The sequence below is a fragment of the Gekko japonicus genome, unplaced genomic scaffold, assembly GCF_001447785.1.
Source record: "Gekko japonicus isolate JY-2015 unplaced genomic scaffold, Gekko_japonicus_V1.1 scaffold251, whole genome shotgun sequence".
NCBI lineage: Eukaryota > Metazoa > Chordata > Lepidosauria > Squamata > Gekkonidae > Gekko > Gekko japonicus.
The window spans coordinates 732,978-760,200 of record NW_015161956.1 but is presented as its reverse complement, the minus strand read 5'-3'; the positions used below and the strand labels follow the sequence as shown (position 1 = coordinate 760,200).

The 27,223-nt window shown below is 42.6% G+C and overlaps 1 protein-coding gene across 1 annotated transcript in view; it reads left to right on the top strand.

Annotated features, from left to right (window-relative positions):
- The window catches only part of LTK (leukocyte receptor tyrosine kinase), a 96,856-nt gene that overhangs the window by 38,504 nt on the left and 31,129 nt on the right, over positions 1-27,223 (top strand). The window contains exons 11-21 of the mRNA XM_015429505.1: positions 152-238; positions 694-871; positions 2,822-2,972; positions 6,444-6,575; positions 10,984-11,140; positions 14,733-14,915; positions 16,718-16,816; positions 18,119-18,271; positions 20,298-20,408; positions 23,280-23,466; positions 26,021-26,111. Of these exons, the coding sequence (XP_015284991.1) occupies positions 152-238; positions 694-871; positions 2,822-2,972; positions 6,444-6,575; positions 10,984-11,140; positions 14,733-14,915; positions 16,718-16,816; positions 18,119-18,271; positions 20,298-20,408; positions 23,280-23,466; positions 26,021-26,111 (1,529 nt within the window). The remainder of the gene's footprint in view (positions 1-151; positions 239-693; positions 872-2,821; positions 2,973-6,443; positions 6,576-10,983; positions 11,141-14,732; positions 14,916-16,717; positions 16,817-18,118; positions 18,272-20,297; positions 20,409-23,279; positions 23,467-26,020; positions 26,112-27,223) is intronic.

Below are 27,223 nucleotides of genomic sequence, written 5' to 3'. Positions count from 1 at the left end.
CATCCACATTGTATTGTTGTCCTGTTTTTCTGTAGCCTTGTAGATAGAACTGCCTTGGTTTCAGCAGAATGGTTTGGCTAATTCTCTGTCTGAATCCTCTCCATTTCTCTTCTCGCCCCCCCCCCTCTCATTCATTCCCAAATTGTGGCAGGAAGAAGACAAAGCCACCCTGATGGAAAGCAACACTATCCATGGGAAATGAACATATATAACCCATTGGAGGAACCCCTTCCTTTAGGTGACTTGTTTACCCACTATGTATTTACAATATTACTTTGTCACTAGCTTACTGCCAAGGGCCAAAATCAGATGGGATCTGAAAGAGCTGCTGTTTTAAAAGGGCTAATAACAGCCATGGCAGGTGGAGAGGGATTCAAATCATGGTCTTGGCCCTGAGGTGAATGGAATTATTTTCCCCTATGCCACTTTCATGTCCTTGTTGGTGCGGTTTACTTCTTGAGGGGCCTATATAGTGCTTGTGTGTCCCCCCCCCCCCCCCGGATAAATAGCAGCTGGGGGAGAGAAGAGATTTGCATCAGGAAAACAGCGTAGAGGACATAACTTCTTTTTAAAAAATACTCAGCTATCTGTGGGGGGATTTATGATGGGCCCGTTGTGTGGATATGGCATGAGCCTGTGGAACTGGGAAGCTGACACCTCAGTTCCAACTCCAGATTTCCTTTGATGTTGTAGAAGAAGCGCCTGTTGTTCACTGGTGTTTCACAGCTTGTGGAGCTAGCGGGCCTCGAGGGCCGACTCAAGCACAGTGTGACAGTGCCTATTACAACACCAATATTTCAGTGACGGTGGAGAAAGAGGGACACTTACGAGGGGTGCAAGTGTGGAAAGTGCCAGCATCAAATCGATACACGTGAGTATCGTTGTCAGGTAGTGATAATAGTAATACTTAGCCTTTTAGTAGCACTTAACAAGCATTCAAAGCACTTAAAATACAATATCTCAATTGAGTTCACCGGTGCAGTTATTTCCATAGTACAAATATGCGGATAACTGGTGGGATAGTAATAAGACAATAGCTTGCTTAATGTTGTAATGTTTCCACTCCACTGCCCAACAGACCACCCTCACTCTCAGCTTTGGCAAACAGCCCATGCGCAATGAGCAAGACCCAGCCCTGCTCAGAAGCTAGGGAGGGAGTTATTTTGGTTGAGGTAAACCCACTCTTCCCAGTAGGAATCCATCTCTTCCCTCCAGCCCTTCTTAAGAAGGTTTACAGCACTTCCTTTCGGTAGCTGCTATCACCTCCAGTTTGGTGCCATGGGGAGCATCTGACCAGAGCTGCTTTGGTAACATCAGCCTCCTTGAGGCATGCAGGTAGGAATCAAGGCAATCGCTTAGCACTTAAACATATGCTAACTTTATTCTGCTGGCATAATTCCAAAGTGAATATTGACTACAGAATTATGAGGTAGACTTATAAAAGAAATGAAACAGAGAAAGATGGCTAACCTAACTAGGAATTTACAATACCTGAGCATCTGATCTCCACTCCTTGTTGGGAAATTCAGATGGGTCTATGCATACAGAGGAAGCGGTATATCCCCACACACTGAAGGAACAGCTCCTTTTCACACACACCCCACCTGCGTAAAAAGGTCTTAGCCAATCTGGGCCATGCATTCTGGCAGCAACAACTCACCGGAACCTATTCAGCCAATAGAGAAATCCTAGTATATCAAAGAGACTCTTGTGTTTTCACTCCTGGCTATGAAAACCATGCCTTGTCTGGCAGGAAGCCCCAGCTTCACCGCAACCACTGGTCAATCTCAATAAATGTCAACCCCCTCTGCTCTCATCCATGGCAGAAGTTACCAAGTAAGTATTGGCCTGAAGTGTGATTTGAAGGTTTTCTGCTTCATAGCTCACTCTTTTAACCATTACACAACACCAGGTTTGTTGATGGCACTGCTTTGTTGGCTGTCATCTCTCACCTCCTGTCAAATCGCAACCAACTTATGGTGACCCCAGCAAGGGGCTTTCAAGGAAAGTGAGAAGCAGAGATTGTTTGCCAATGCCTTCCTCAGCAGCAGTCTTGATTAATGTTCCCTCTAAGCTGTGGAGTCTTGCAAGCAAAAATTCTACTTTGTGAGCGACTGGCATTAAAGTTGTGAGTGAGCAATTTGGCTACTGCATAAATTAGTTTGCTCTGGAGCCATCCTTCCTGGACGAAGATAAAAATATGTGAGCCGGAGGCTAAAAAACTGTGTGCTAGCTCACACTAACTCAGCTTAGAGGGAACACTGGTCTTGATAGGCTGGTAAACGAACCCAGTTATACGTCTACCCTGCCCTTGCACCCACTAATAGCTACTTTCCTAGCTCTCCTAGCGACTTTGTACTCTACCCTGTCTATAGCACCAGCACCACCACCTTTTCTTCAGCCCTTGCATTCCTGGAAAAACAGAACTCTCTGCGTTAAGGTGTATAGAAAAAGGAAAGCGCTTCTGTTTTTCCCCTAAAGCACTGTCCTAAAGAAGGTCTTGAGCCATTTGATGGTAAGGGCAGTCACTGCTCTTGATGGGAGGGGCTTGGATCAGATGACTTCATTTTGTTAAGTGAGAATTTGGCCTTCCTTCTCTCATTGATAAACTTCTGATTAGCAAAAGGGAATCGCTGGATCCAACCTGGTGTTCTACTGCCACAGCCTACTCTGGCAGCGCATAGTCCAAGTCACTTTGAAGGCTTTTATGTGACCCCGGGAAACATTGGCTTGGTGTGGGGAGATTGCATCTGGACCCAATTTTGCAGCTGGCTGTGATGCGGTACAGTTTCTTCCTAATTGCTGTGGCTTTCCCCCCCAGGGTTTCAGCATACGGAGCAGCTGGAGGAAAAGGAGCCAAGAACCACAACAAGCGATCCCATGGGATCTTTATTTCAGCCAATTTCCAGCTGGAGAAAGATGAGCTCCTGTATATCCTAGTGGGACAACAGGGAGAAGATGCCTGCCCAAGGGTGAGGGATTTAGACTTTCAGCACTTGGGCATGATCACACCATGGGTGGGTCAAAGCATTTCTAGGAGGCAGTTTCCCCCACCAATGGTAATGGCACTAAAGAAGGGAATGGGACTGAAATTAGCTCAAAGAAGGGATATTACTAGTATGGCACTAACTATGGCACTGTCATTTCTGAATTTCTACCATGTGCCTTGTGATGTAGCCAGCTGGGGCTGGTAATAGCCAGGGTAGGAAATGGCAGTGTCTCTGTGTGGTTTGCAAGTATCAATAGAGCTGGCCTTTCCATTTCAAAACAAAATCCAAGCCCAGTAGCACCTTAGAGATCTACAACATTTCCAGGATATAAACTTTTGTGGGTCAAAGCTCACTTTGTCAGATCAAAACATCCCTTAGAGCATTTCTAGATTACAAAGCTGTATTGGTTTTATACCACCATCATGCCTTCCCACAAAGAAACATGGGAATTATAGTTGGTGACTAGGGAGAGTCACACACTAGTCCCACAGACACACACTACTTTGTCTTGCAGACCGACAGTTCTCAGGATTTTCTGAAAGAAAGGATATTGGTGAAACCAGTCAAAGACTGTAGTGTGTTTGATTTATTCTCTACACTGACAGTAAAATCCTATGCAGAGTTAGGTAAAGGTAAAGGTAAGGGTTTCCCTTGCTCGAAAGCAAGTCGAATCTGACTCTAGGGATGCGGTGCTCATCTCCGTTTCCAAGTCGAAGAGCCAGCGCTGTCCAAAGATGTTTCCATGGTCATGTGGCCGGCATGACTAAACGCCGAGGCACACGGAATGCTGTTACCTTCCCACCAAAGTGGTACCTATTTATCTACTTGCAATTTCTTGCTTTCAAACTGCTAGGTTGGCAGGAGCTGGGACCAGAGACGGGGAGCTCACTCTGCCATGCGGCACTCGGGTCTCGAACTGCTGAACTACGGACCTTCTGATCTGCAGTTCAGCGTCTTAACCACTTGAGTTACTCACATCTAAATTCATTGACTTCACTTAGACTGGAGTCACTCTTCATAGGATTCCCCTGTCAGTGAGTTGGGCGAATTCTAAGGGCCATACATTCAGCAGAATCATGGTAATGTTTTTCTGAACTGTACCACTTCAGTGTTCACGGATGCATGCTTTTGTATGATCTACTATTTCAAAGAAATCTTTGTACATTCAAAAGTAACCTCTTAGTGTGGAGGGTCCAGTTTCTGCTGCTCAGACTGTTTTTCCTGTGTGTAGAATTGGAAATTGTTTGGTGGTTGTTTGTAAATCAGCAGCCTGATGTGGTAATGTCCAGGAAGAATTGTATTTATTATTTTACTTAGAATTTTTTATGCTACATCTCCAGGAACCTGTCCAAGGTGGCTTACAAAAAATTATAAAAAGAAAGCACTAAAAACATTAGTTAAAACCCCGCATAGCACTTCATTCTGCTTAATGTAGGGACTGTCTCTAAGAGAGGTTGAAATGACAAGCCTGGGCTAAAAGTGCAAAAATGAGAAACAACCCCAGTACGTCCATTTTAAAATATTGGTTCTGGACTTCAAAATTGGCTTATCAGCTTGGTTTCTCCTTTTGTGTGCTTTAATGAAGCCACCACATGCTGCCAATCCTCTAAAGCATATAGCTCTGTATTTAGCAGCGTCTTCTACCAAGCTATTTATGTCTTTACTATTATTTACACAATAGTTTTGAAAGGTCACCATCAAGAACAAATCCCTATTGTGTTCAAAGGGAGATTCTCTCCTCTCTCATTTTACTTAATAGAGCAGCCACACATGGTAACTAGCTGTGATCTGCGTGCTGGCCTTCATGGAAAACATATTTCTCTACAGGCTGGATTTTTCTGCATTCTAGCTCTTGCTGTTATTTACACACTAGTGTCAAATCTCCATTGCATTTGGATCGCGACAAAGGGAGCACAACCAAGACTGTAGAAACTAGGATTCAAGGCCAGAACTCATAAAATTTTATAGGGGGTTTTCCACTGCTGTAATGAGTATTTAGATATTCTCTGCAAAGAGAAAAACAAAGATCAAACAGCTACGAACATCTGGGTCTCAATGAAACTTGGACTTGAAAAACAATGTATAAACTATCCTCGTAGCATAGTATCCAATACAGAAGAATGAGATGTGGACCCAGATATAGACAGGATTTCTCCATGCTGATATTGATTTGTATTCCACTCCTGGGCCTATCTAGTATTTATTGTTATGATTGATACGGCATGGGCACCTAACATGGTATTCATGGGTGCCATGGCACCCAACTGTGTGTTTCCTGCCCATTCTGCTTCTTCTGCATCTCTTCCCCAAAGGAAACAGCCAATTCAGACTTTTCTCTACTTCATTGGAATAGGAAGGACTTCAAAGGAGCCCAGGGTTACCCACATGGAAACAGAGGCCTCCATCATAGGAGGATGCATGCCTTGGGACCTCCTAACATTCTGTAGAACCTCTCAGTGTTTTCTGATTGGACCCAGCCCTTTCCAGCAGACATTTTATGCATGATTCTCTCCCCCCCACCACCACCACCATGGCAGCCATTTATTATGGCTCCCACTGCCTGTTCTCAAAACTCAAAAAGGGCCCACAGGTTCTACAACTGAGGACCCTTGCTCTAGGTAACTGCTATTATGTCTGGAGGAAAAACTCATGTCTATTGAGCCATGTGGTTGATATGCACTAAAAAGACAGCTTGAGGAAGGGAGAAGGAGAAAATACAGAAGATGAGATGTGTGGTTGTTGAGCAACCCAGTGTATCCTGTTGGCCTGGAAATAATCAAGGATGCAAGGATGGCTTGGCTGCTCACCAGTCAGACACACATTTATTGTCCAAGCTGGCATGGATTTGGCTGGAGAATTATGCTATTGTCTTCATGCCTTAATTTTAAAAAGCAGCAGTGGAAACAAATGCATCACCATGACCTTTCTGACCCCCAAAGCTACTTTTGAGTCTAGGTATCAGTCTTCAGTGGGCAATATTCTGCCCCTGGACTGCTAGAGTCTAGTCCTGCTTTGAAAGCTTCCAAGTGAAGTTTGCTGTCTAGTCAGAGTTCCTGACTTAATGACTGCTGCCCCCTTCGAAGATCAATTGCTATTTATGGTTCCACGTCTATGGGATTTGTTCCAAATGTATCTGCCAGTATTTAAGTGACATCTATGGTACTGATAAGCTGCCACTTTTTAGTTTAAAAGCTTGGGGGGGTAATTTCTTTATTATCAAGTTTAATTTTACAAAGCTTTAAAAATGATATTTCCATCTAATTTTGGGTAAATTGTTCCATTCCTCTTCATGCTCCAAAGGCCAATGAGGTTTTGTAACATCTAAATGCATGTAAATGTGAAGAATTGCTTAAAATCAGGAGACTTGAACATTTCTAAAGAAACCCTTTTGGTTAGTAGCCTAATAATATTCCTGTGCTAGTCTTTAGCTGCTGTCCTCTTGTTTCCTTTCAGGGCAACTTTCTGGCTGAGCAGATCTGCTTGGGAGAATCATCCATCATTGAAGAAGAATACAAGAAAGAGAAGGGCCTGACTGACTGGGCTGGAGGAGGGGGTGGGGGTGGAGGAGCCACTTACGTCTTCAGGGTAAGTGTTTGTGTTGCTTGCCAGCCTTCTCATGAAAGGCAGACATCCAGAGGTGCTTCATTAAAGGCTTAATAAAAACATTGTAGTCTTCAAATGGATACTCATCATTAAAACATGCACAAAGGCTGTAGCATTTGTATGCTGCTTTTCACATGGCTTACATTATTCGGCCAGGAGCACCAGGAGCCACCAGGTGTGTCCAGTACTAGTGCCAGGACTCTTCATGCAATCTGGAAAGCAATTTGCCAACATTATATGTAGTTCCAAGGTTGGTGTTACTACCAAAGAGAGATTGTTGTTCATAAGTATACAGAGAACGCTGTAACTCTGAATCAGCCCTAAAAATATAGACATCCCTTTATGTTCTGCACTGCACTGATTTATTGGGGAGGGGGCTTTTAACTTCAAAGATCTGATATATGTAACAAAATACTTAGAATTCTGTTAAAGAACTCTAGTTCCCCCTCAAGCAACTACAGTTCCAAGGATTCCTTGGACTGAGGGAATGACTGTTAAAATTGAGTGCTAAACCCCCATAATCAGTGCTGAACTTAGGGTTGCAAGGCCTATGCTCTCAAATTTCAGGGTGGGGCTTAAAAGTGGGCAGTGTTGCAGATACTGTGACAACACTTCTGGGTGGTTGCCTGGAAGTAAAATCACAGACCCCCATGATGCTGTAGGAATTCCCCTAATATTTACCATAGAGACTGGGAAAATTCCTAGTGTCACAGGGTAGGGGGCTGTAATATCCCCACAGTTTTTCTCTCACTGCTCACTTGATCAATTGCAGGCAATTGGGGGCAGGTGTTCCCCCACCACAGGAGGGCACCTAGCAGCCCTAGGGCCTGAACGGAGAGTCAAAACAGACCAATTCTGGAGTGGGACTCTGGCCCTGAGAGATCCTCTTGCCCATTGCGAAGAGTGCCTTAGGCAGACCCATAACCATGGTGGTGCAAAAGGGGCAGTGCCCCATCAATAATTTGTCATGCCCCCCCCCCCAATCAGCATTATAGGTTGCTGTGAAATCTGTCACATGTCTTTCAGGTGTAAATTTTCTTTGTAAAAAAGGTAGGAGTTGAGGTAAAAAGTGTGAATCCTGTCATAAATCTTCCAAGGGTTAATTCACTATGCAATTGGCTAGAACAGAATTAGCAGTTAGCAGGGCTGAAAAGTCCTGATTTTAAAAGCCTGTATGGGTAGCACCATTTAGAAGCCATGAATTAGTGAATTACAGAGAAAAGAAGGTTGAATTTAGAGTTTCAGGTTTCAGTAACTGGAAGAAGGCTCTCACACTTCTTTGATTCTGCAAACCATGTAAAACAGTTACTTGAGAGGGCACTTTTATAAAGCTTATATAGAACAGGACAGTCTAGTCCAGTGTTCCCTCTAAACTGAGTTAGTGTGAACTAGCTCACAGTTTTTTAGCCTCCAGCTCACACATTTTTGTCTTAGCTCAGGAAGGATGGCTTCAGAGCAAACTAATTTATGCAGTAGCCACATTGCTTGCTCACAACTTTAATGCCGGGAGCTCACAAAGTAGAATTTTTGCTCACAAGACTCCACAGCTTAGAGGGAACATTGGTCTATGCCACAGTGTACACTATATATTATTGATTTGTTGTATGTTCTATCATGCTCTTACAGCACTGTTTTCATTTTTTGTAATTCTATTTTCTGCATTGCTTGACACAGCATGTTTGATACTTTTCTGCATTTTGGGATTTTTGTACGCCTAGTCCTATTGCATTGTTTATTAGATCTCTCATGCTGTTTGATTATAGTGTTCTATACCATGTAATCTACTTTAAGTCTCAAGTAGATGACCACCACTGTACTTATCCCCCCCCCCTAAAAATTTTCTGGCTACAGGCCTGGCTTTACTCGCCCATAGCATTCAATGTACAGTGGCAAGACAAGCTCACAATAAACATGAACCTGATTTTCATGACAAATATGACAACATCATTCTGCTTGGTGGAACTGTGTTTGGTGCCTCCGTTTGGACTTATGCTGTAACACAAATTGGGATTGCAAAATAGGGGATAAATGCGAAAAGGCATCTTTTCTGATTGTTGGAAATAAACTGAGAATCACCCAGGCCCGTAGCTACAGTGGGGGTTTCGGGGCTGGCCCCCCCCCCCCCGACTTACTGGCAAGGCCACACAACTTCCCATCCAGCCAAGGGCCCCCGAGCAGTGGCAGGTGTAGGGAGGGAGATGAGTATTCCTGCACAGCTGTCTGGCATGAAGGGCCAGTTACGGTGGCCATGTGGAGCCAGACAGCACCTCTCTATTTCCCCCAGAAACTGAATTAAATTACCTTTAATTTGATTAGCCTGTGCCCCCTAAGAAATTTAAATGCCCCCTGACTTAAAAAATCCTGGCTACGGGCCTGGAATCACCATTCATCTCCTCTCAGGCATGGAGGTAACTTAACAGCATTTTGTCTCCTGTTGGCCAAGTAACCCCAAAAAATGGAGAGAGAAATGGAAATGTCTTCGTATATCTGTCTTTGAAATATTGGGAACAACCATGAACTGGTCTGAGCTTTCATTGGAACATGCTTCTGCCTTGCCCATAATGGCATTATCACCTGAGTTGCAATAAATATATTTTTAGCAAAAAAACAGACCAATTCTGATCAGATCCTGTCTGTGTTCTTAAAATTCTAATATAAGAAAGATGTGTGTATGGCCAGTCTGGATCAGTGTTGTAAGACAGCACTCCCTACTCCCATGTGGTTTGGCTGCTCAGAACTAATCACCTTCTCATGCAGTTATTAGCCCTCAAAAGAAAAAAAAAACAATGGCCCCAGTCACACGGAGAATTTGCCACGCGAAAGGCACGAATGCTGGGTGGATTTTTGGGGCATGATCACACCGCAACATCTGGCAAGCGTAGTGCACCCATGGCCAACCCATGGCCAACCCGTGGCGTGCCGCCGAAGATGCGCAGTTAAAAAGTACCTGCAAAGATCTACTAGCAAATGGTTTGCCATGGGCTGCAGACGGACTCGTTCAATGTGATCGCGCTGGCGTGTGCCTATTCCCTCCAGCCGTCCTCTTTGCAGCGTGCGCCGAAGGACAAAACCCTGCTGTGCCGCTGTCACGTCTGATCGCATAACGGCAAATCAGAATGCGACAGCGCAAATAGCCACGCCTCCCCCCCACATTTCCTGGCACGTGTGGCTGGGGCCAATGTTGTTTTCCTTTGAGGGCTAATAATAGCTTGCATGTGCCTGTCTGTTTTGATTAGGCTGAATCTCTCTATTCCGTGCTCCCCACAAGGCCCTGATGAGGACTTCACATGGCTTAGATTAGCATTTTTTAAATTCTGAGAAGATCTGATCACAATTCTCCCAGCGTATCATTTATTCATTTATTATTAATTTTTGAGATTTATATCCCACCCCTCTCCCACAAGGTAGGATTCAGGGTGGCTCTCAGCATTTCAAAAAAAATACAGCAGAACCACAAGTTTCATCATTAAAATGTTAAACTCTGTCTGACCCTGAGGCGTGGACTTTCTCTGTGCAATCAGCACTTAAAACACTGAGGGCATCCACTTAAGGTTAAGATGGTCACACTAAGAATTGTTCAGTTCTGAAAAGGACAGATTTTCTTCGTTGAGTGTTGCTTGTCTCACATGCATGAAGATTGTTGTCCACAACTTGGGTGTTATCATTGCATATACACACTAAATAATGCACTTCCAATCTACTTTCAGTGCACTTGGCAACTGGATTTTACTGTGTGAAATGGCAAATCCACTTGCAAAGGGTTGCTGAAATGGATTGAAACTGCATTATTTAGCATGTGTGAAAGTGCTATATATCTATACATCCGTATATCTATATGTATTTGTGTATCTATCCGTATCTATATGTGTACATCTTATTGTGTGTGTGTGTATCAGTGTAACTGTTTTGGTGAGTAGCAAATTTACATGGTGCTTATTTACTTACAAGTAGAAATGATTGCATTTTTCATGCACCAGTCAATTCTGGGCCCCCAACCCTCCTCACTGAACTACTATTCCAAGGGTTTCCTGGAGAGAGAAGAATGTCTGTTAAGCCAGTTTAAGTCCTCATTTTTCAGTAAAGGCTGAAAAAGCCTTATAGCTAATATATTTCAAAGGATGTTACATCTACTACTAGAGTTTGATCTGAAAGTTAGATTCCTTGCTCCATGGCATAATTGCTGCTGCTTACTGTTGAATTCATGTGCAAGTTTGCTCAGTATTGTTGCATTATTTTTCATGCTTATAGGAGGGGGGAGATGTTACAACCATTTATACCTGATTTTCCCCCTTTGAAAAAAATTGTACCTGATGTTGAACTTAACTGCACTTTCTTGACTTCCTCAGTGCATTGATTATGTATGTATGTGTGTGTGTGCCTTATTGAGCAGCAGAAGGATGGCGCTTTTGAGCCCTTGCTCATTGCTGCAGGAGGAGGAGGAAACAGTTACTTGAAATATCAGGATGGTTCCCTAGAAGATGCCTTCTTGGAAAAGTATGTGAACAGCACAGCAATACCTGGAGTCAGTGGGAGAACTGGGGCAGCCGGTAAGGATCTGTAGAAGGCTTTCAGTGTGATCCTAAGAAAACTTTCCTGGGAGTAAGCCCTGTTGAATAGACCAGAGTAGGATTCGAAGTAGACATACTTAGGATTACTTTCTCTCTTGGATCTAGAAGCTGAAAAGCAAACAAATATATATATAAAATTTGGGAGACATGTGACATTGTATATATTGAAACCGTTGCCAATACTTAATGCAAACAGCTCAATAACTTTACAGAAATGGCCCCCAAATTTCAACACAAAGAGACAGGGTAATATATTGAGGTTTTGGGCACCCAAAGAAATTTGCATAACAATTGGGGAACAGTCAGGAGTAAAAGAGATAATCTTGAGGAAAGTGAAAAAAATCTAGCAGAAAACATGGCTAATGAATGACAAATAGAGCATTACTGCAAATGTGTTCTCATAGCATGAAGGAGCAAGTTAGATTTCAAAGACATGGACGGCAAAATTCAATCTGTGCTCAGCTGAGAATTATTCTCATTCCTACAGCAATTTTGCTAGAGGCACAGAAATTTCACTGGCAGCATAAGTTCAGAAACAATAGTGATTCTGTTATTTATTAATTCATTCAAATGTTTATACTGTACCTTTCCTTTTTGGCTCAAGGTGGCTTGCAAATCCAAATTTAAAACATACAAGGTACAATAAAAGCCCCAGTACCCTCCTCCAATTATCCATAGTCCTAGGGAGTGATTGTGAGTTTCTCTTTTTAAGAGCTGAGTTTTCAGCTAGTTCCTAAAACAGATTTCATGCTGCCACAATTCCTGAATATCCCAAGCAGTTTTCAAGAAAAGACAATAGGCTTTTGTTTATCTTCTAGCAACAGCTGAAACTCTATATAGCTCTTACGGCTTTTGATAGGCTTTTAGATCAGAAAGTTGTCTAGTCCTCCCCTATAACACACCAAAAAGTGGTCATCACTAGATCTTGTAGTCATAAATTCCTTAAGATGATGTGTAGTGTGACAAAATGCAGTCTAATGTCTGTCTTGAATCTGACACTAATTTCACTGTGTGACTCTCAGATCTGGTGTTATGAGAGAGGGAGAAAAAATAATTTCTAACCACTTTCCCCATACTGTTCTTAAATCTATAAACCTTTATCATGCCCCTCCCTCTGCTTTCCTTTTTTAAAAATTAAGCCAACACCAACTTCTTTCTCTGCTGTAGGCATGGGCTAATCCATTAAGGAAAACTTTGAGTGATTTAAGTGGGCCCTGTCTTCGTTTATTTGAATTTGAAAGTACAGCTCACTACCCAGAATGTTTATATAGTGATTTTGATCAGAGAAATTATTCTGTATAAAAATTCATTTCTGTAAAGTTTTAAGTCTTGTAATTGTATGTTCACTTACTTTGGAGTGAGTCCATTAAATTTAGAGGGGTTTTATTGGAAGTGAGCTACAACAGAATTTACCTACCTAGATGTACCCCTATTTAGCCTCAGAATGATGTAATACTTTTTGATACACACATAACAATTTCCATTGGACTGCTAGTGTATCACATGTTATCACAGTATCCATTACAATTACAACAGGCTGATCAGTGCTCTTGTCACCATCGAGTAGTCTAAGATGGCAGCTTAAAACTATCCATTGAGTTCATGACAGTGTGAAACATTTAGTTGGAGGTTATTTCATAGCACATGGTCTTTTATACTGTACTATTACTGCAGATTTTGAGAGTCAAAGAATGCTGGGGTATATGAATACCCCATCAGACTTGATTCTCAGTATATATGGAAAGGATCACTCTGTAAAAAGCTTTTTCTGTGCTTCTGTTACATTATGGCTGTGATCATATGGGCAAGTTGCTCTGATGTTATAGCAGTTCCCTACCAGACTTGAAGTGCACGATCAGATGGCAACATCTGCCTCCCATGCCTTAGTTGTCAGGGGGGCCCCCATCCTCACCCCCGACTTTCCCAACACCGGATGAAGTCTAGTATTTACGATTGAACATGTCTCACCACGAATTTCCAGACGTCTGATCTCTCCCTTGTGCATTCAAGCCACTTAGTGAAGTCTGATGCTTCCGGTCCCTAGCCACCATTTCTTTGCACTTAGCAATGTGTGCATAACTTCATATCCGCTCCTAGTGAATAAGCAGTTATTTGCATGTGCACATCAGAGGGTTTTTTAAAAACAAGAAGTTGCCTGCACGCCCTCTCTATGGTGACCACGCAGTGGCGGTCTAGACCAGGGATGTCAAACTCATTTGTTATGAGGGCCGGATCTGACATAAATGAGACCTTGTTGGGCCGGGCCATGTGTGTCATAAAATGTAATGCCAGGTAGCAGAGATATAAACTTTATAAAGGACACAGATTAACACAATGAAAGATTTTTTAAACTTTAAATAAAACATGCTTAAAACACTAGCAATCTTGCAATATTGAATCTGTTTAGTCTCTGATAACTGACACCTCTGCTCTGAATTATTGCATCAAAATGTCTGTGCTGTAGCAATCTTGAGTATGCTGTTCAGGTGTGTGTCTGTAAATTGCAAACCTACTTTGATTAATCGACATTTATTATAGAAATCTCATGCTCAGTGTTCCTAGCCTAGGACCCAGGGGAAAACATGAAATGGTTGGGCATTGCAACCTTTTGTACAGAAGTTGCTTCATGTGCTAGTCAAGAACATGAGAAGGCATCCTAACACAGACTGAGGGCCATGTGTTTGTCAACAAAACTATACTCTTCCCCAGAGAAAGAACTACAACTTCCTACAAAGGGATTAACTTGTTCTGGACACACACTCTCAATCTAATCCACCTCAGTGATTTGTTGTTATTCCTGCTCTAAAATAGCTCACATAGCTTTCTTACTGAGAAAGACCGGATCATGAGGGCATGAACACAGTAAAAAGGGAGAGGGAACCCAGTTGCACCCAGGAGAGCCCTGGCATAAGAGCCAAACAAAACACACGTGCACACACTGTAGCAAGGCACATAAAAGCTTATACATTGAACAAAACTTTGTTGGTCTTAAAGATGCTTGGTATTTCTGCCATGCGATTGAGGCAGCCCAGCAAAGCAAGCTCTCCCTCGTTCCCTCCCTCCCTCCCTTCAGGGAGGAGCCTTAGCCAGTGGAAGGAAAGAAAGGCTACCCTTTGTCTCCTGCAGCCTGGCCAGGAAGCCAGCTCTGGCTGTTCTCTCCCTCCCCTGGGAGGAGGAGGGGGAGGAGCCTCAGCCAGTTCTTTACCAGACTCTCTCAATTTCACAGGAGAGCCTTGCCTATCATTCTCTCCTGTGCGACTGAGAGAGACTGGTAAAGCAAGCTGTAATGTGGCAGCAGCAGCAGAACTGCAAATGGAAGTAGGAGACAGTCAGGGCCTTGCGGGCCTGATTGGGGCCCTCCGAGGGCCTGATCTGGCCCACAGGCCACATGTTTGACACCCCTGTGGTGAGGCAGGAATAGGGTGGCATGTCTGGTTGCATCTTTCCGGAACAAATAGCTCCTGAGAAATAAGAGGCATGGCCAGACCACGCCAAAGCCTGCTGTCTGATTACAGTCTCCATGAAATGAGATCATGGCCTCTTGGATTGTCTCTTATGTTCATTTCTACAGGTGGAGGAGGTGGTTGGGAAGATATCACTCACTTTTCTTGGGCTGGAAAGTCTCTGCTGGAAGGTGGAGAAGGTGGCACAGCCTGCCACCAAGCACTGGAAAAACTCCAGTGGGCCACATCGGGTGGCTTTGGTGGTGGAGGAGGAGCTTGTACATCTGGTGGTGGAGGTGGAGGATACAAAGGTGGGTCAGACTATATCTTCATTACACTTAATCAAAATGTATTGTACTAGCTGATGTTTGGTATAATCAGCTAAGAAAAAAGTATACCAAAAAGGCTATTGCAGATACTATTCCAGTGAACCAGGGAGAAGGGGGCCTGAGAAATTATGGACAAGTGCATTAATTAGGAATGTCCACATCTGACCCAGATACCTACCTTCAGGATACTATAAGCCCCTGGGGACTTGAACAGACTAATTATTTTCTGTTTTATACACTCTGTTATATGTAATTATCCTTGATAAATACAATTATGTTATATAATCCCTCTTTTCCTTTCTCTGTCCCCTCTATACTATTACTTTGTTTTCAAAAATTAAAAAATGAGGTAAGAAAGGGAATGTTTCGAGACAGGCTTTTTAATCCATTTTGGTATCTGATGGAGAGCGTGGGGGTTTGAGAGGGTGGCATTTCAGGCAGGCTGTTTAAGCCACTGTTGATTCTGATGGTGAACAGTTTGTTTTTCCATTTCAGACATCTTAAAGGGTAAACATTACTGTCCCACTTTTTAATGAAAGTTTGATCTGTTTTTTTTGTTTGTTTCGTGAAACGTTTTTCTTCAGGCTTTGTTATGTGGTTTCATTTCTGAGTTGCAGGAGATACTACCTGAACTCTTTGTAGCACTTCATAATGAGGCACTTTATTTTTCCTGAATAAAATGAAGCAGTTTTTCAGTATATTGACATATTGCAAACCTAAGGGAGAGAGGAGCAAAAAGAAGTGGCAGGTGGTGATGGAGGAACAGTGCAACAATATCTGACATTCAATCCAACTGTGCTGTGTATCCAGTTCAAAGAGCCCATTTGCAAGTATCCCCTTGGAAATTATCCCAACCTTGGGACCAAACCTGATTCAAAATGGGATAATATCTTCCTGTGAAAGTGCTCTGTGGATGGCCTGGTTTTGCTCCTTTCATGACTGACCTTTGAACATCATCTTTACCATTAGATACAGTGCCAATTATACTTCTTAACTATCATCTTTCATCATTTCTGCACACTTAGCCCTTGGCATTGCTGATACACCAGTGAATAATTCACCTTTGCAAGTGGCAACAATAATTTCTTCATTAAAAAGTCATGAAGTTTCCGCTAAGCATGCCTGGGTAGTGTACCATCATTTAAGAAAGCTGAAATAACGGAAAGGGAGGATGTTGCTATGAATTTGATTATATGGATAATGATTTTTAGGTTGCCCAGAATTTTGAAATATATTTCTTCCTAAGACTAGAAGAGTGAGATCTAAAGGGCTTTCCTCAGACAGTAGGGCATATATTGAGGTCTCCCTGTGCTTTACCTGGTTAAGGTCACTGGCACCCCAGTTAAAGATTCCAAGGTAGCAGGGCTAGGAAGAATCTTTGCTTTAGACCTTGGAAAACTGCTGCCAGAGTAAGCAGTCCTGGGTTAGATAGAAAGAACAGGTGAGGTGATTTCATCAACATTCTTGAAGGCATAATAGAGTGATACTCAGAACACCTTTGGAATATATCACTTGTTTGTGATGTTAATACACTGAAGATAGTGAGAGAGACATTTTAAAATCAAGTGTACATCTTCGCTAATATATAGTATTCGCTTGCTTGCTTTATAGATACTGGGAACTGGCGAGAATGCCTTAACAATAATATGATCTTACTAAAAATCCAAATGTTAATCCTAGCTATTAAGATTCTTGAGAGAAACTGGGATACCAAACGACCCATAGATTCCTCATTGCCCCCTCTAGGCATGATATGATATACTGGCTGTTTCTTCTTCCCCCAGGTGGTAATGCCTCTGAAACTGATGATATTACAGCTGATGGACAACATGGCCTTTCTTTTGTGAATCCAATTGGAGAGATCTTCTTGCATCCCTTGTCAGGCAAGATATTTCCGCTCTCTCAGCAACTTCCCACCTTAGTACACAGTGGTCTAGATCCAGTAATCTATATGCAGAAGGTGATGACAGTTATGGATCGTCCTTTGTTCTGCTGTCCCCAGAAGTCCTTTCTGTTTTTGACCTCAGGAAAGTTTGTTCCTGGGGCTGTAGGACCCACTTGGACTAGTAGCCACGTCAGCTGGGAGGCTGCAATAGGGAGGAAGAAGGAGACAAAATTGCCCTTTCTGCCTCTTTCCTTCCCTTCCCTTCCGCCTGCATAGCTATTAGTCCACATGGAATTGTGACCCCAAGGATAAAATTTCCTGGAGTTGGAAAGGACAGATGGGGGGAGGGAAACAGTGGGAGATCCATGATCCTTGCATATGTGGATTGCTGAATCTAACTCATTGTCTCTTGTGGTTGCTCTTATCTCTTCTGTACAATTCATCCATATACTATTTTTGTGCTCCTCTCTTACAAAGACAGAGCGTTTGGGGAGGGGTTCTATATATTCAATGCTCCCACTAAGCTGTGGAGTCTTGTGAGCAAAAATTCTACTTTGTGAGATACTGGCATCAAAGCTGTGAGCGAGTAATTTGGCTACTGCATAAATTAGTTTGCTCTGGAGCCATCCTTCCTGAGCAAAGACAAAAATGTGTGAGCTGGAGGCTAAGAAACTATGAGCTAGCTCACACTAACTCAGCTTAGAGGGAACATTGTATACGTCCCAAACCCACAAGCACTGTGCCAGTCAGAATGCAGATTAGTACTTTGAAAATGTTATAGTAATATAGACCAGACAGAAGCTTGGCCTGGAATTTCTGCACAAAATCCTGGGCATCTTTAGACCTCAGTGTTACATGTCCCATGGTATTGGCTTAGTCTGTGGCTACAGCCACTTCCTGTATTGTAGCTTCCTGTAGGCTTACCCTGTGAGTTAGGCTAGTTCAGTGCAGTATGTTGATGCGAGGGCTCCATATCCATGTGGCTGCATTCTACACACAGTGAAGCCAACTTGCACATAATGCACATTTTATACAGCCACATGAATGTGTTTTTAGGGGCTTCCACACAGGGGCGCTTTAATATGTGATCATGAATGCAGTATTTGGTTCTGGACACTCCTCATAGTTCATATCCCCATTGGTTAATTGAAATATTTCTGGTTTTGGTAGGTGCAAGGGAACAGAGGAAAGACAGGAAATAACTCATTTCCTTTCCTGCTTTCTGGAATGGGTAATACTTGGTCTTTATTAGTGACTTGGAATGGCACCATTTAAAACCTAGCTTTTCCTTCTTATTCAGTTATGGAAAGCCATGGTGAAGTGGTGATTGAAATCTTCTTGAACTGCACCCACTGCCAGTCGGGTAACTGCAAGCCAGGTCCTGACACTACCCTGCCAATCTGTATTTGTGGGATTGGAACCATTTTAGCCAATGACAATGTCTCTTGTACAGGTAAAACATGGGATTTTCTCTCGAAATAAAATATAGTTTCATTGCTTATTTTCTCCCACTTTTTCATGTATGGTTCAAAGGTGATAAACATATCTACACTAGAGAGTTGAATTGGCGAAATAATAATTTTCTTTTTCCAAGGAACAAAGAAGCTGTGTTCTGAATGTTGCGTTTGTTCTGCTGGGGTGGTTATTTATCTGTTTGCTGTATTTGTACCCTGCACTTTTCGTGGAAAACCAGAATGCCTTACAAAAATTATAACACAGAATTGAAAACAAACAACACATCACAACACATTTAGCAGCAGGCTAAAACTATACTAACCACCAACAAACAATAAAACTAAGCCGATAAAACCACCAGATCAGCAACAATAAGACCTCAAGAGACCAAACCAAAAAACAGAGCCTGGAGTTTAACATTCAAATCAACAAAACCAACTTCAGCCCCTCTCAAAGGCTCACTGGAAAGCCAATAATGAAGGGCTGACTGAAATTCTTGAGGTTGGGAGTTCCAGAGCCTGAGGAATAGGGTTGGAAAAGTTCTCCTTCATACTTAGTTTTATAGCATTGTTCAGGCTTGAATAATTGTTTAAGGTATCTCTAGCCTTGAAGGAGTGAAATATAAGTGGATATATAATAAAATAAATAGCTATGGGATTGTGGTAGGGGTGAGGGATTGCTAACAGAATTCTCAGCACTCTCCACCAAATTACAGTTCCCAGGATTCTGGGGTTTTGTTTTACTGAAGATTTCTGTATACAAAAAAACTTCAGTGGTTAGTTGTTGTATTTGTGAGGGGGTTTTCTCATTGTATGGTTTAACCCTACCTGTTACCAACAGACTCTACTCCTGCCATCCAATTCCTGCAATACCACCCGGTCAAACACCAGTTATTCTATAGTTCCTTTCATTTGCCTGAAACTTATTATCTTGTGCAGGGTCTCAGAATGTCAGGGCATGTTGTTTCCACAGGCAGTTCCTGCTCATTATTCATCATTTACCATATGAATAATAAAAAAAACCAGGGAGGCATTTATTTTTCAGTCTATTGCATTGAATAAATTGCATTTTTTCACATTTATGAGTATAGATGGCTATTGGATTTTGCTACAACGTGTGTTATGTCAGGATTGATTACCAACCTTCATGTGGAAGGCAGAATTAAAAGCCAGACCTCTGTCATGGTGTATCAAAGGGTATTAGCTAGGATAGTTAAATTCAACCACCATATTCAGAGGAAGTATAAGTCTGGTTAGTGAAGCTGGATATGAGGAATATTGTCTTTGCTTGTGAACTGAGGAAGTGACCATGGTTGCTAACAGAGTACTGAGCTGGTTGAATTCTGGGTCTGGTTTAGTTTTTACTGCTGTGGTTAGATTATTTTTGTCTCTGGACTTAATGGACTTAGAGGGGACCATCTTTAGAGGAGAAGGAGAGAAGAAGATATTTAGATTTATACCCCGGCCTTCACTCTGAGTCTCAGAACAGCTTACAACTCCTTTCCCTTCCCCTTCCCACAACAGACACCCTGTGAAGTAGGCAGGCCTGAGAGAGTTCTTTCCAGAAGTGTCCTTGAGAGAACAGCTCTGACAGAACTATGGCTTGCCGAAGGTCATCCAGCAGCTGCAAGTGGAGGACTGGGGAATCAAACCTGGTTCTCCCAGATTAGAGCCCGCATACTTAACCACTGCACCAAACTTGCTCTCACACCAAATATATACCATATATGCATCACATATGAGCACAGAATAAACCTTCAACAAGCTTGTCTCATTCTATCCCATGGTCTCCTCAATCAACACGCTTGAAGTAACTTGATTCTGTGCATATTCATCCAGATACAAGTCCTGCTATGCTCAATAGGGCTTACTAGTGACAACTTGCATTTGAGGCCTGGGGCTCTGGACTTCCACCCCACAGTCTGGCTCTGATGACACCTCTGAGCAGTTCTTATGCTCATGTTCCAGAAGCGCTGTATAGGAGCTGTAGGCAGATACTAATAGGCTCTAATATGTTTCTACCAGAGATCCGTGGACCTATTCCAGAAGGACACCTGCCTTTCCCACTCCTCTTGACTGTGGTTGCAATTATTGTGGTGCTTGGAATGGCTCTCACTTGCGGCAGCCTATCAATTGGTAAGAGGCATCTTTCTTGTATATCTGCAGATCTCATCAGTTCCTATTTCTGCCTTTTTATCTAGCCTGTATGATGGCTGCACTGGAAGACCTGAGCCTAACGGGAGAGCTGTGGGATGATTTTAAAAAAATCAATGTGATTGCAAAGGAATAAAGAGAAAGAGCTGCTTATCATTGAAGAGGTCCATGTCTTTGGGTTATGAAATAAAAAAGAGTAATAGTTTCAAAGTTACTGGAAAATATTAAACATTGTACAGAGAAATGTGTATGCAATCTCACATTATAAAACAAATGGTGCAAAAGGAGAGAAGAGGGAATGGAATAATAAGTTTGCTTATGTGTGGATAACAAGTCAGTTGTGATAAACTTTCAGTAGAGTCCTAAGCACAATTGCACTCTGCTAAGCCCATGACTTCACTGAATTTAGAAAGGTATAACTCTGTTTAGGATTGCATTGTTCATCTCTGTTGTTTGTCTTTTCTGTTAGCTAAACATTGCAAAAATGTTCTGTGAATGTGGCTAACCCATCATTTGCTGCCCCCGGGGAGCAAACTCTTAGACAGCTGAGGCAAAAATTTATTTATATGTTTAGTTTATTTAAAACCTTTTCATGCTGCCTTTCCATCCAACTTTGGATCTCAAGGTATCTAACAATAAAAATAATACACAACAGTACACAATATAAAACAATAAGCATATAGATATATAAAACAACAACTAAATACATAAAGAGGAAGGAGGGTCAATCAGCAAATGTCAAATGAAAAAAAAGGTCTTTGACTGACAGAAGATAATGATAGCGGGGCCCAGACAATTTCCCCTGGGGAATAAATTCAACAATTTTGGTGCCACAACTGAGAAGGCCCTTTCTCAGGTTGCCACTCATCTCACCTCAGATGACAGGAGCACTGGAAGCAAGGCCTTCAAAGATTATTGTAACTGTCTGTTAGGTTCATATGGGAGTAGGCAGTCTTTAAGGTATGCTGATCTCAAACCTTTCAGGGCTTTATAGGTCAATACCAGCACCCAGAACTGGGCCCAGAGACAAATTGAAAAGTACTGTAATTGGAACAAGACTGTCATGACTCACTCCTGTCAGCATTCCTGTCTCAGAATTCTATATCCATGGTAATTTCCAGACTTGCTTTTATTTCATTATTATTTGCTTCACATATATCCCAACTTTCTCCCTGGTGGGGATGCAAAATGTCTTACATAATTTTCCTCCATTTATTCTTCACGACAACTCTGTGAGGTACATTGGGTTATGAGTGTGAGGCCCAAGATCACCCAGCAGCTTTCTATGGCAGAGTGCACTTTCGAACCATGAGCTCCCAGATCCTATTCTGAAACTCTGAACACTACACTACACTGGCTCTCCACTCTTCAATGGCAGCTCCACACAGAGTATATTTCACTAATCTAATCTAGATGTTACCAAGGCTTGTACCACCGTGGCAAGATCTTTTTTACCCAGGAAGGGCCACAGCTGGCTCACCAGGCAGAACTGCTGAAAGTTCGGCAGAGGAGATGGCTGCGGCAAGCTGTACAGTGGCACCAGGGCCGTGGCCATGGGCCACAATAGCAATACAGCAGCTGGGCCCACCCACAGGGCCCACCCCATCTCAGCTGGCCACCCCTTCTCCACCACCAGCCTCCTCCTCCATTGGTGTCCTGGGTGAGTTCCTGATTGGAAGTCTGGGGGGGGGGCATCCTTAGGCAGCAGGGGGAGGGTGGGTGGGTGCCCAGGCTTTTCCAGATTGCTGGGCAATGGATGGGGGCTTCCCCTGTTGAAGTGCTGCCTCACCCTGAACAGGCTGCTCCCTGTTTCTGGGTTTTCTTGTGCAGTCCCTTTAAACTTTAAAGGGACTACACAAGAAGGCCTGAAACAGCTGAGCAGCTGGGAGCACTCCCCCTGCTAAGGTGTTTTTGCTGCTTTCTGAAACCCCCATTTAAAGGGGCTGTGGTCCCTTTAAATGAGATTTGCTGGGCCCACAAACCATGGATGGGCTCATCAGAGAGTGAACCAGTTTGGTTCATGGTTCAGTTCACGGCCATCCTTACTTGTAACAGTTGGGGCTGTAGCACAAAGAGGCTGATGCCATTGAGATGGAACAGTGTCTGCACAAAGCAGCAAGTTCACAAAAATGGTAAAATACAAAGTATTGTTTATAAACCCATGCTGTTCAGCCAAGCTTTAGCAATATTATTTGTTGCTTCTGTAAAAATCCTGATGAGCTTTGAGTCTTCTAACACTTTCCCAATGATATACAAGATTATTCAGGTCTCCATCTTGCCTCTCAGTGCTTGGAACTTCCTAAATTCTTGTTTTCATCCTTGTAAATGGCCCATAAGATCTAAAACTCATCACAGATTTTACAGAAGCGGGGAGAATGTTTTTAAGCTTCACTGAACAGTATGACTTTATTATCAAATCTATATAGTTCATCACTTTTGTGTACCACAGCTGTTTTCAGTGGGCAGTTTTTTTACGCAGTCTCCAGTTTATAGCTTTAAATTTTGCAACAGACTGTCACAGTTGCACATGTATTGGGAAGGAACATTGCTTTTCGTGACGCATGGCAATGTCTGCTCTTTACTGAGGATGTATTCTGACGTAGACGTTTATGGGTGAGATCTGCCAGTTGAGCAGATGGCTTTCCTGCCTCACAATCCTGCGATGCTCCAGAAAGATCACAATAAAATTAGCAAATGTTAACTAAAAACAACAGAGTTTTCAGTAATCAAATAAATAATGTTCAGGCAGAACTTCTGGAATGTTACTGCATTTGTTGTTCTGCCTTCTTTCAGTTCTTCTTTGCTGCATCCAGATGTTGTTTTCACCCTTGTTTCTGCACTACCCTCCTTCAGTTTATCATCGCAAAAAGCAGCAGTTGGAAGGGGCCCGTGAGCGTCTGCAGAGTCCCGAATACAAGCTGAGTAAAATCCACACCTCCACCATCATGACTGATTACAATCCCAACTACAGCTTTGCAGGGAAGGCCGCCTCCCTCAGTGAACTCAAGGAGATCCCACGGAAGAACATCTCACTGCTCCGGTGAGGCTTGGCTACGGAGCACCATAACCCTCAGTCGGGGAACCTGGCAGCTTTGCTTTAATTCTAATGATTCTCATCCTGCTAACAAAAAGGTTTAGAATTTTGCAGTGGAATCTTGTATTGTTTGATTAGAAAACAGGCAACTTTGGCACAAGGCTCACTTGTGATTGGGAGTATTGTGTCATTTATGTATTGCTTTTTCAATTCCATTCTTCCTTCAAGGAGCTCAGGACAGAATATAAGGTTCTCTGCTCCTCCATTTTATTCTCATGACAGCCCTGTGAGGTTTATTAGGCTGTGAGAGAATGACTAGCCTAAAGTCACTCAGTGAGACTTCAGCAATCAGCAGGGATTTGAGTCTTCTGATTTCTAGTTCAATACTTTTCCCAACAAACATAGTTTGAATGGTGATTGATCATTCCAGATGGGTAGCCATGCTAGGCTCTGAACTGGACAGCCCAGGCTAGCCCGATCTCATCAGATCTCTGAAGCTAAGCAGGGTGAGCCCTGATCAGTAGTTGGGTAGGAGACCATCAAGGAATATCAGGAATGCTGTGCAGAGGCAGGCAATGGAAAACCATCTCTGAATGTCTCTTGCCTTCAAAGACCTATGGGGCCACCATAAGTCAGCTGCAACTTGACAGCAGCAGCAGCAGCAGCAGCAAAAAAAATCCATGCTAGTCTGTAGCAGCAAAATAATATGAAGCTCATGAAAGCTTATATTATTTATTTAATTAATTAATTCATACCCCATGGTATCCCACGCATGGGCTCAGGTTGGCTCACAGCACAAGATTCATAAAATAATAAAAGTGATAAAGCCAATAAAACAACAGATGGCACAATAAACAATAACAGAAAGGACCCTTGCCTCATGACAGGTGAATAAAAGCTCCAGTGCCCAAGTAATGTTGTCTAAGCAGTATGACACTGGGAAGGGGCCATGAATAAGGAAGGCCGAAATGGTTGAACTAAATTTTATGAATCATTTAAGGTACTGCTGAACTCAGGTTTTATTTTATGCTGCAAAAAATTGGTTAGTGTGGTCTTTGAAAAACTGGGTTATCCTTTTTTTCCTGGGTGCTATCAGAGAGAAGGATCATGATGTATGTGGGAATAGACAGATGGAGGCAGAGAGACTGGGAACACAAAGAGAATTGAGATTTGCACTATGCCACTGACTGGTTTAAACTTGGCCCAAATCTCTAATCGTTTATAACTAGAAATGTCAATGGGATTTAAAAAGCCGAACTGCATGCAGGATTATAGTCTTCATGTTTAGCAATCATTGCCCATCTAGTTCAGACTTTTAAGAAACATTCTCTTTTTAAAAGATGAAGATCCAGAGACAGGTTTCTTAAAAAGCTGAAAATAGGTGGGCAGTGATTGCTGAATACAATGGAAATGAGCAGATTTTTCAGTGCAGGCCAGATTCTATGTGTGACTTCTAAACCTACTGCCTTGTTGCATCCCCTGGACTTGCACTTTCTGGTTCTGTTTATTGGAATAAAATGGTGTTGTGAATGTGCCTTTTTCATAGCCATGATAATGTTTCTCTTTCTCTTTATCCCCATTTGTTAATATCATCACTTTGATTTCAGTATGTTCTGTAAACTCAGATGTTGTGGAGAGGGCCAGCAGTGGACTGGGAAGGAACTATGTCATTCCCCTGACCCATGTGGTCCCTTCTGCCAGGCATTACTGGGCCAGTTTGAGTTCTATCCCTGTGGGAGCAGCTCCCGTGCTGATTTGGTAGCACCTGAATTGTACTGCACAGAAATCAATCTCTGTGTACTTGAAAAGCTATTCATCGGGAGCAGTGCCTACTATAACCAGCACAAACCCTTCTTATGAATGACTTACCAAACAGTGTTAGCTTCCATAGAGGCTGATGGTTAGTTTCCAGTGGCATAACTCCAGACTTCCTTTTTATGGAGATACTAGCATAATACAGCTTGCTTGTTTTAGTACCGTGGAAGATGGACAGTTTTCTTCTAGTCAATAGTGTAACTCCAGAGGATAACTTTTGTCTCCTGGTTGTGTGAAAATATATGATACATTCCCGGACCTTATAGTAACTGGAATTCTGTTGTGGCAAGGGAAAATATCTTTTATATAACTTGAAATGCTTCCTAATGGGCACTGAAGGTTAGTTGTTGTTTTTAAAGCTAGCTGAAAATACATGCTAACCGCTTTTAATATATCTGGCAGCGTCTATTTACAGAAATTTGTTCAGTTTAGGAGTTGGAATGTAGCCTGCAAAGGCTTCTGTCTGAGTTTTGCAATTGGCTGGGGATTCCAAATGCATGCTGTTTGCTTTAGAGGGGAGAGAATGGTACTAAAAGACCACAATCCTCAGGATGCTTGCCTGCTCCCTGAACTTTAAGTGGTCAGTTTGCAAACAACCAGCCCCAAACATGCAAGACTCCAGTATACTTTCCCAACAAGGAAACTGACTGTATCATACTTGCTCTGAAAGTTCTGACCATTGAGAATACAAGGGTTTGTTTACCACAGACATGGCTGATGCATTCCTTCTGTCCCTCCCTTTCAGGGCACTTGGACATGGGGCATTTGGCGAAGTTTACAAAGGGACAGTGGTCGGAATCACAGGAGATCCCAGCCCTCTGCAGGTGGCTATCAAGGTTAGTGTCAACAACTAACAGCCAGAAATTAGCATTATGGGGACAGCAGCTTTCATGAATGAATAATAATTCCTGTAGTCAAGATAGTCATGCTAATATCTACAATATGTTTGCTTTTAAAATTCTTGCCTCTTAAAACTCCTTTGGCCTTTAAGTGGAATGAAACTGGGTGCTTTTCTTTTGCCCGTCCCTCCTCTTGTGATGTCCACTGTCCAGGACAAATCCAACAACTTCTCAGTCACAATCTCAGGCAGGGTTTAATTCAAAATACAATGTTTATTCAATCCAGCTATCACCAGGTAACACAACGTGTTTCTCCAAGCAAGTAGAGGACTGATAAAACCCACTCTGCTAATGGCCTGCAGGTGGACATAACAACTCCAAGTGATCTTAAAGATACATTACACCACATCTCCCTTTTTCAAAGAGAAAGATAACTTAAAATCTCTTTGCTTTACACATAACTGAAAACATTTACAGAGAATATAAAAACATTTCATTAGACCATTAAGAGTATAATTAAGACCACATATATTATTCAGCTATATATCTTTCTGGCGAGAATACCACCCTGCCTCTAGATGTTACATATCTAGGTTGCCTTCCTTCCTCCTGGGTCCGTTCAGATATATTTTCATGATGTTGTATGTCTGGAGCCTCTTCCACCTCATTATCATTTTGATTACTCTGTTGTTCTTCTGATTGTATCTGATCCTTCACATCCTCCCCTGTATTAACTTTCTGTTTTACATTCTCCTGTTCCTCCTCCCCTAAATCCCTCCTTTGATACCTAAGTTTACGTCTATTCCGCCTATATATAGTCCCATCTGGAGTTATGACTTGATATGTCCGAGGCTGTGCACACCTCTCTAACACCTTTGCTGGAAACCATCGTTCTTTAGCTTCCACCCACACCAAATCTCCTGGCTGTAGTGGCTTAAGCGATTTTGCTGTCTGTCTATTCCGCCTATATATAGTCCCATCTGGAGTTATGACTTGATATGTCCGAGGCTGTGCACACCTCTCTAACACCTTTGCTGGAAACCATCGTTCTTTAGCTTCCACCCACACCAAATCTCCTGGCTGTAGTGGCTTAAGCGATTTTGCTGTCC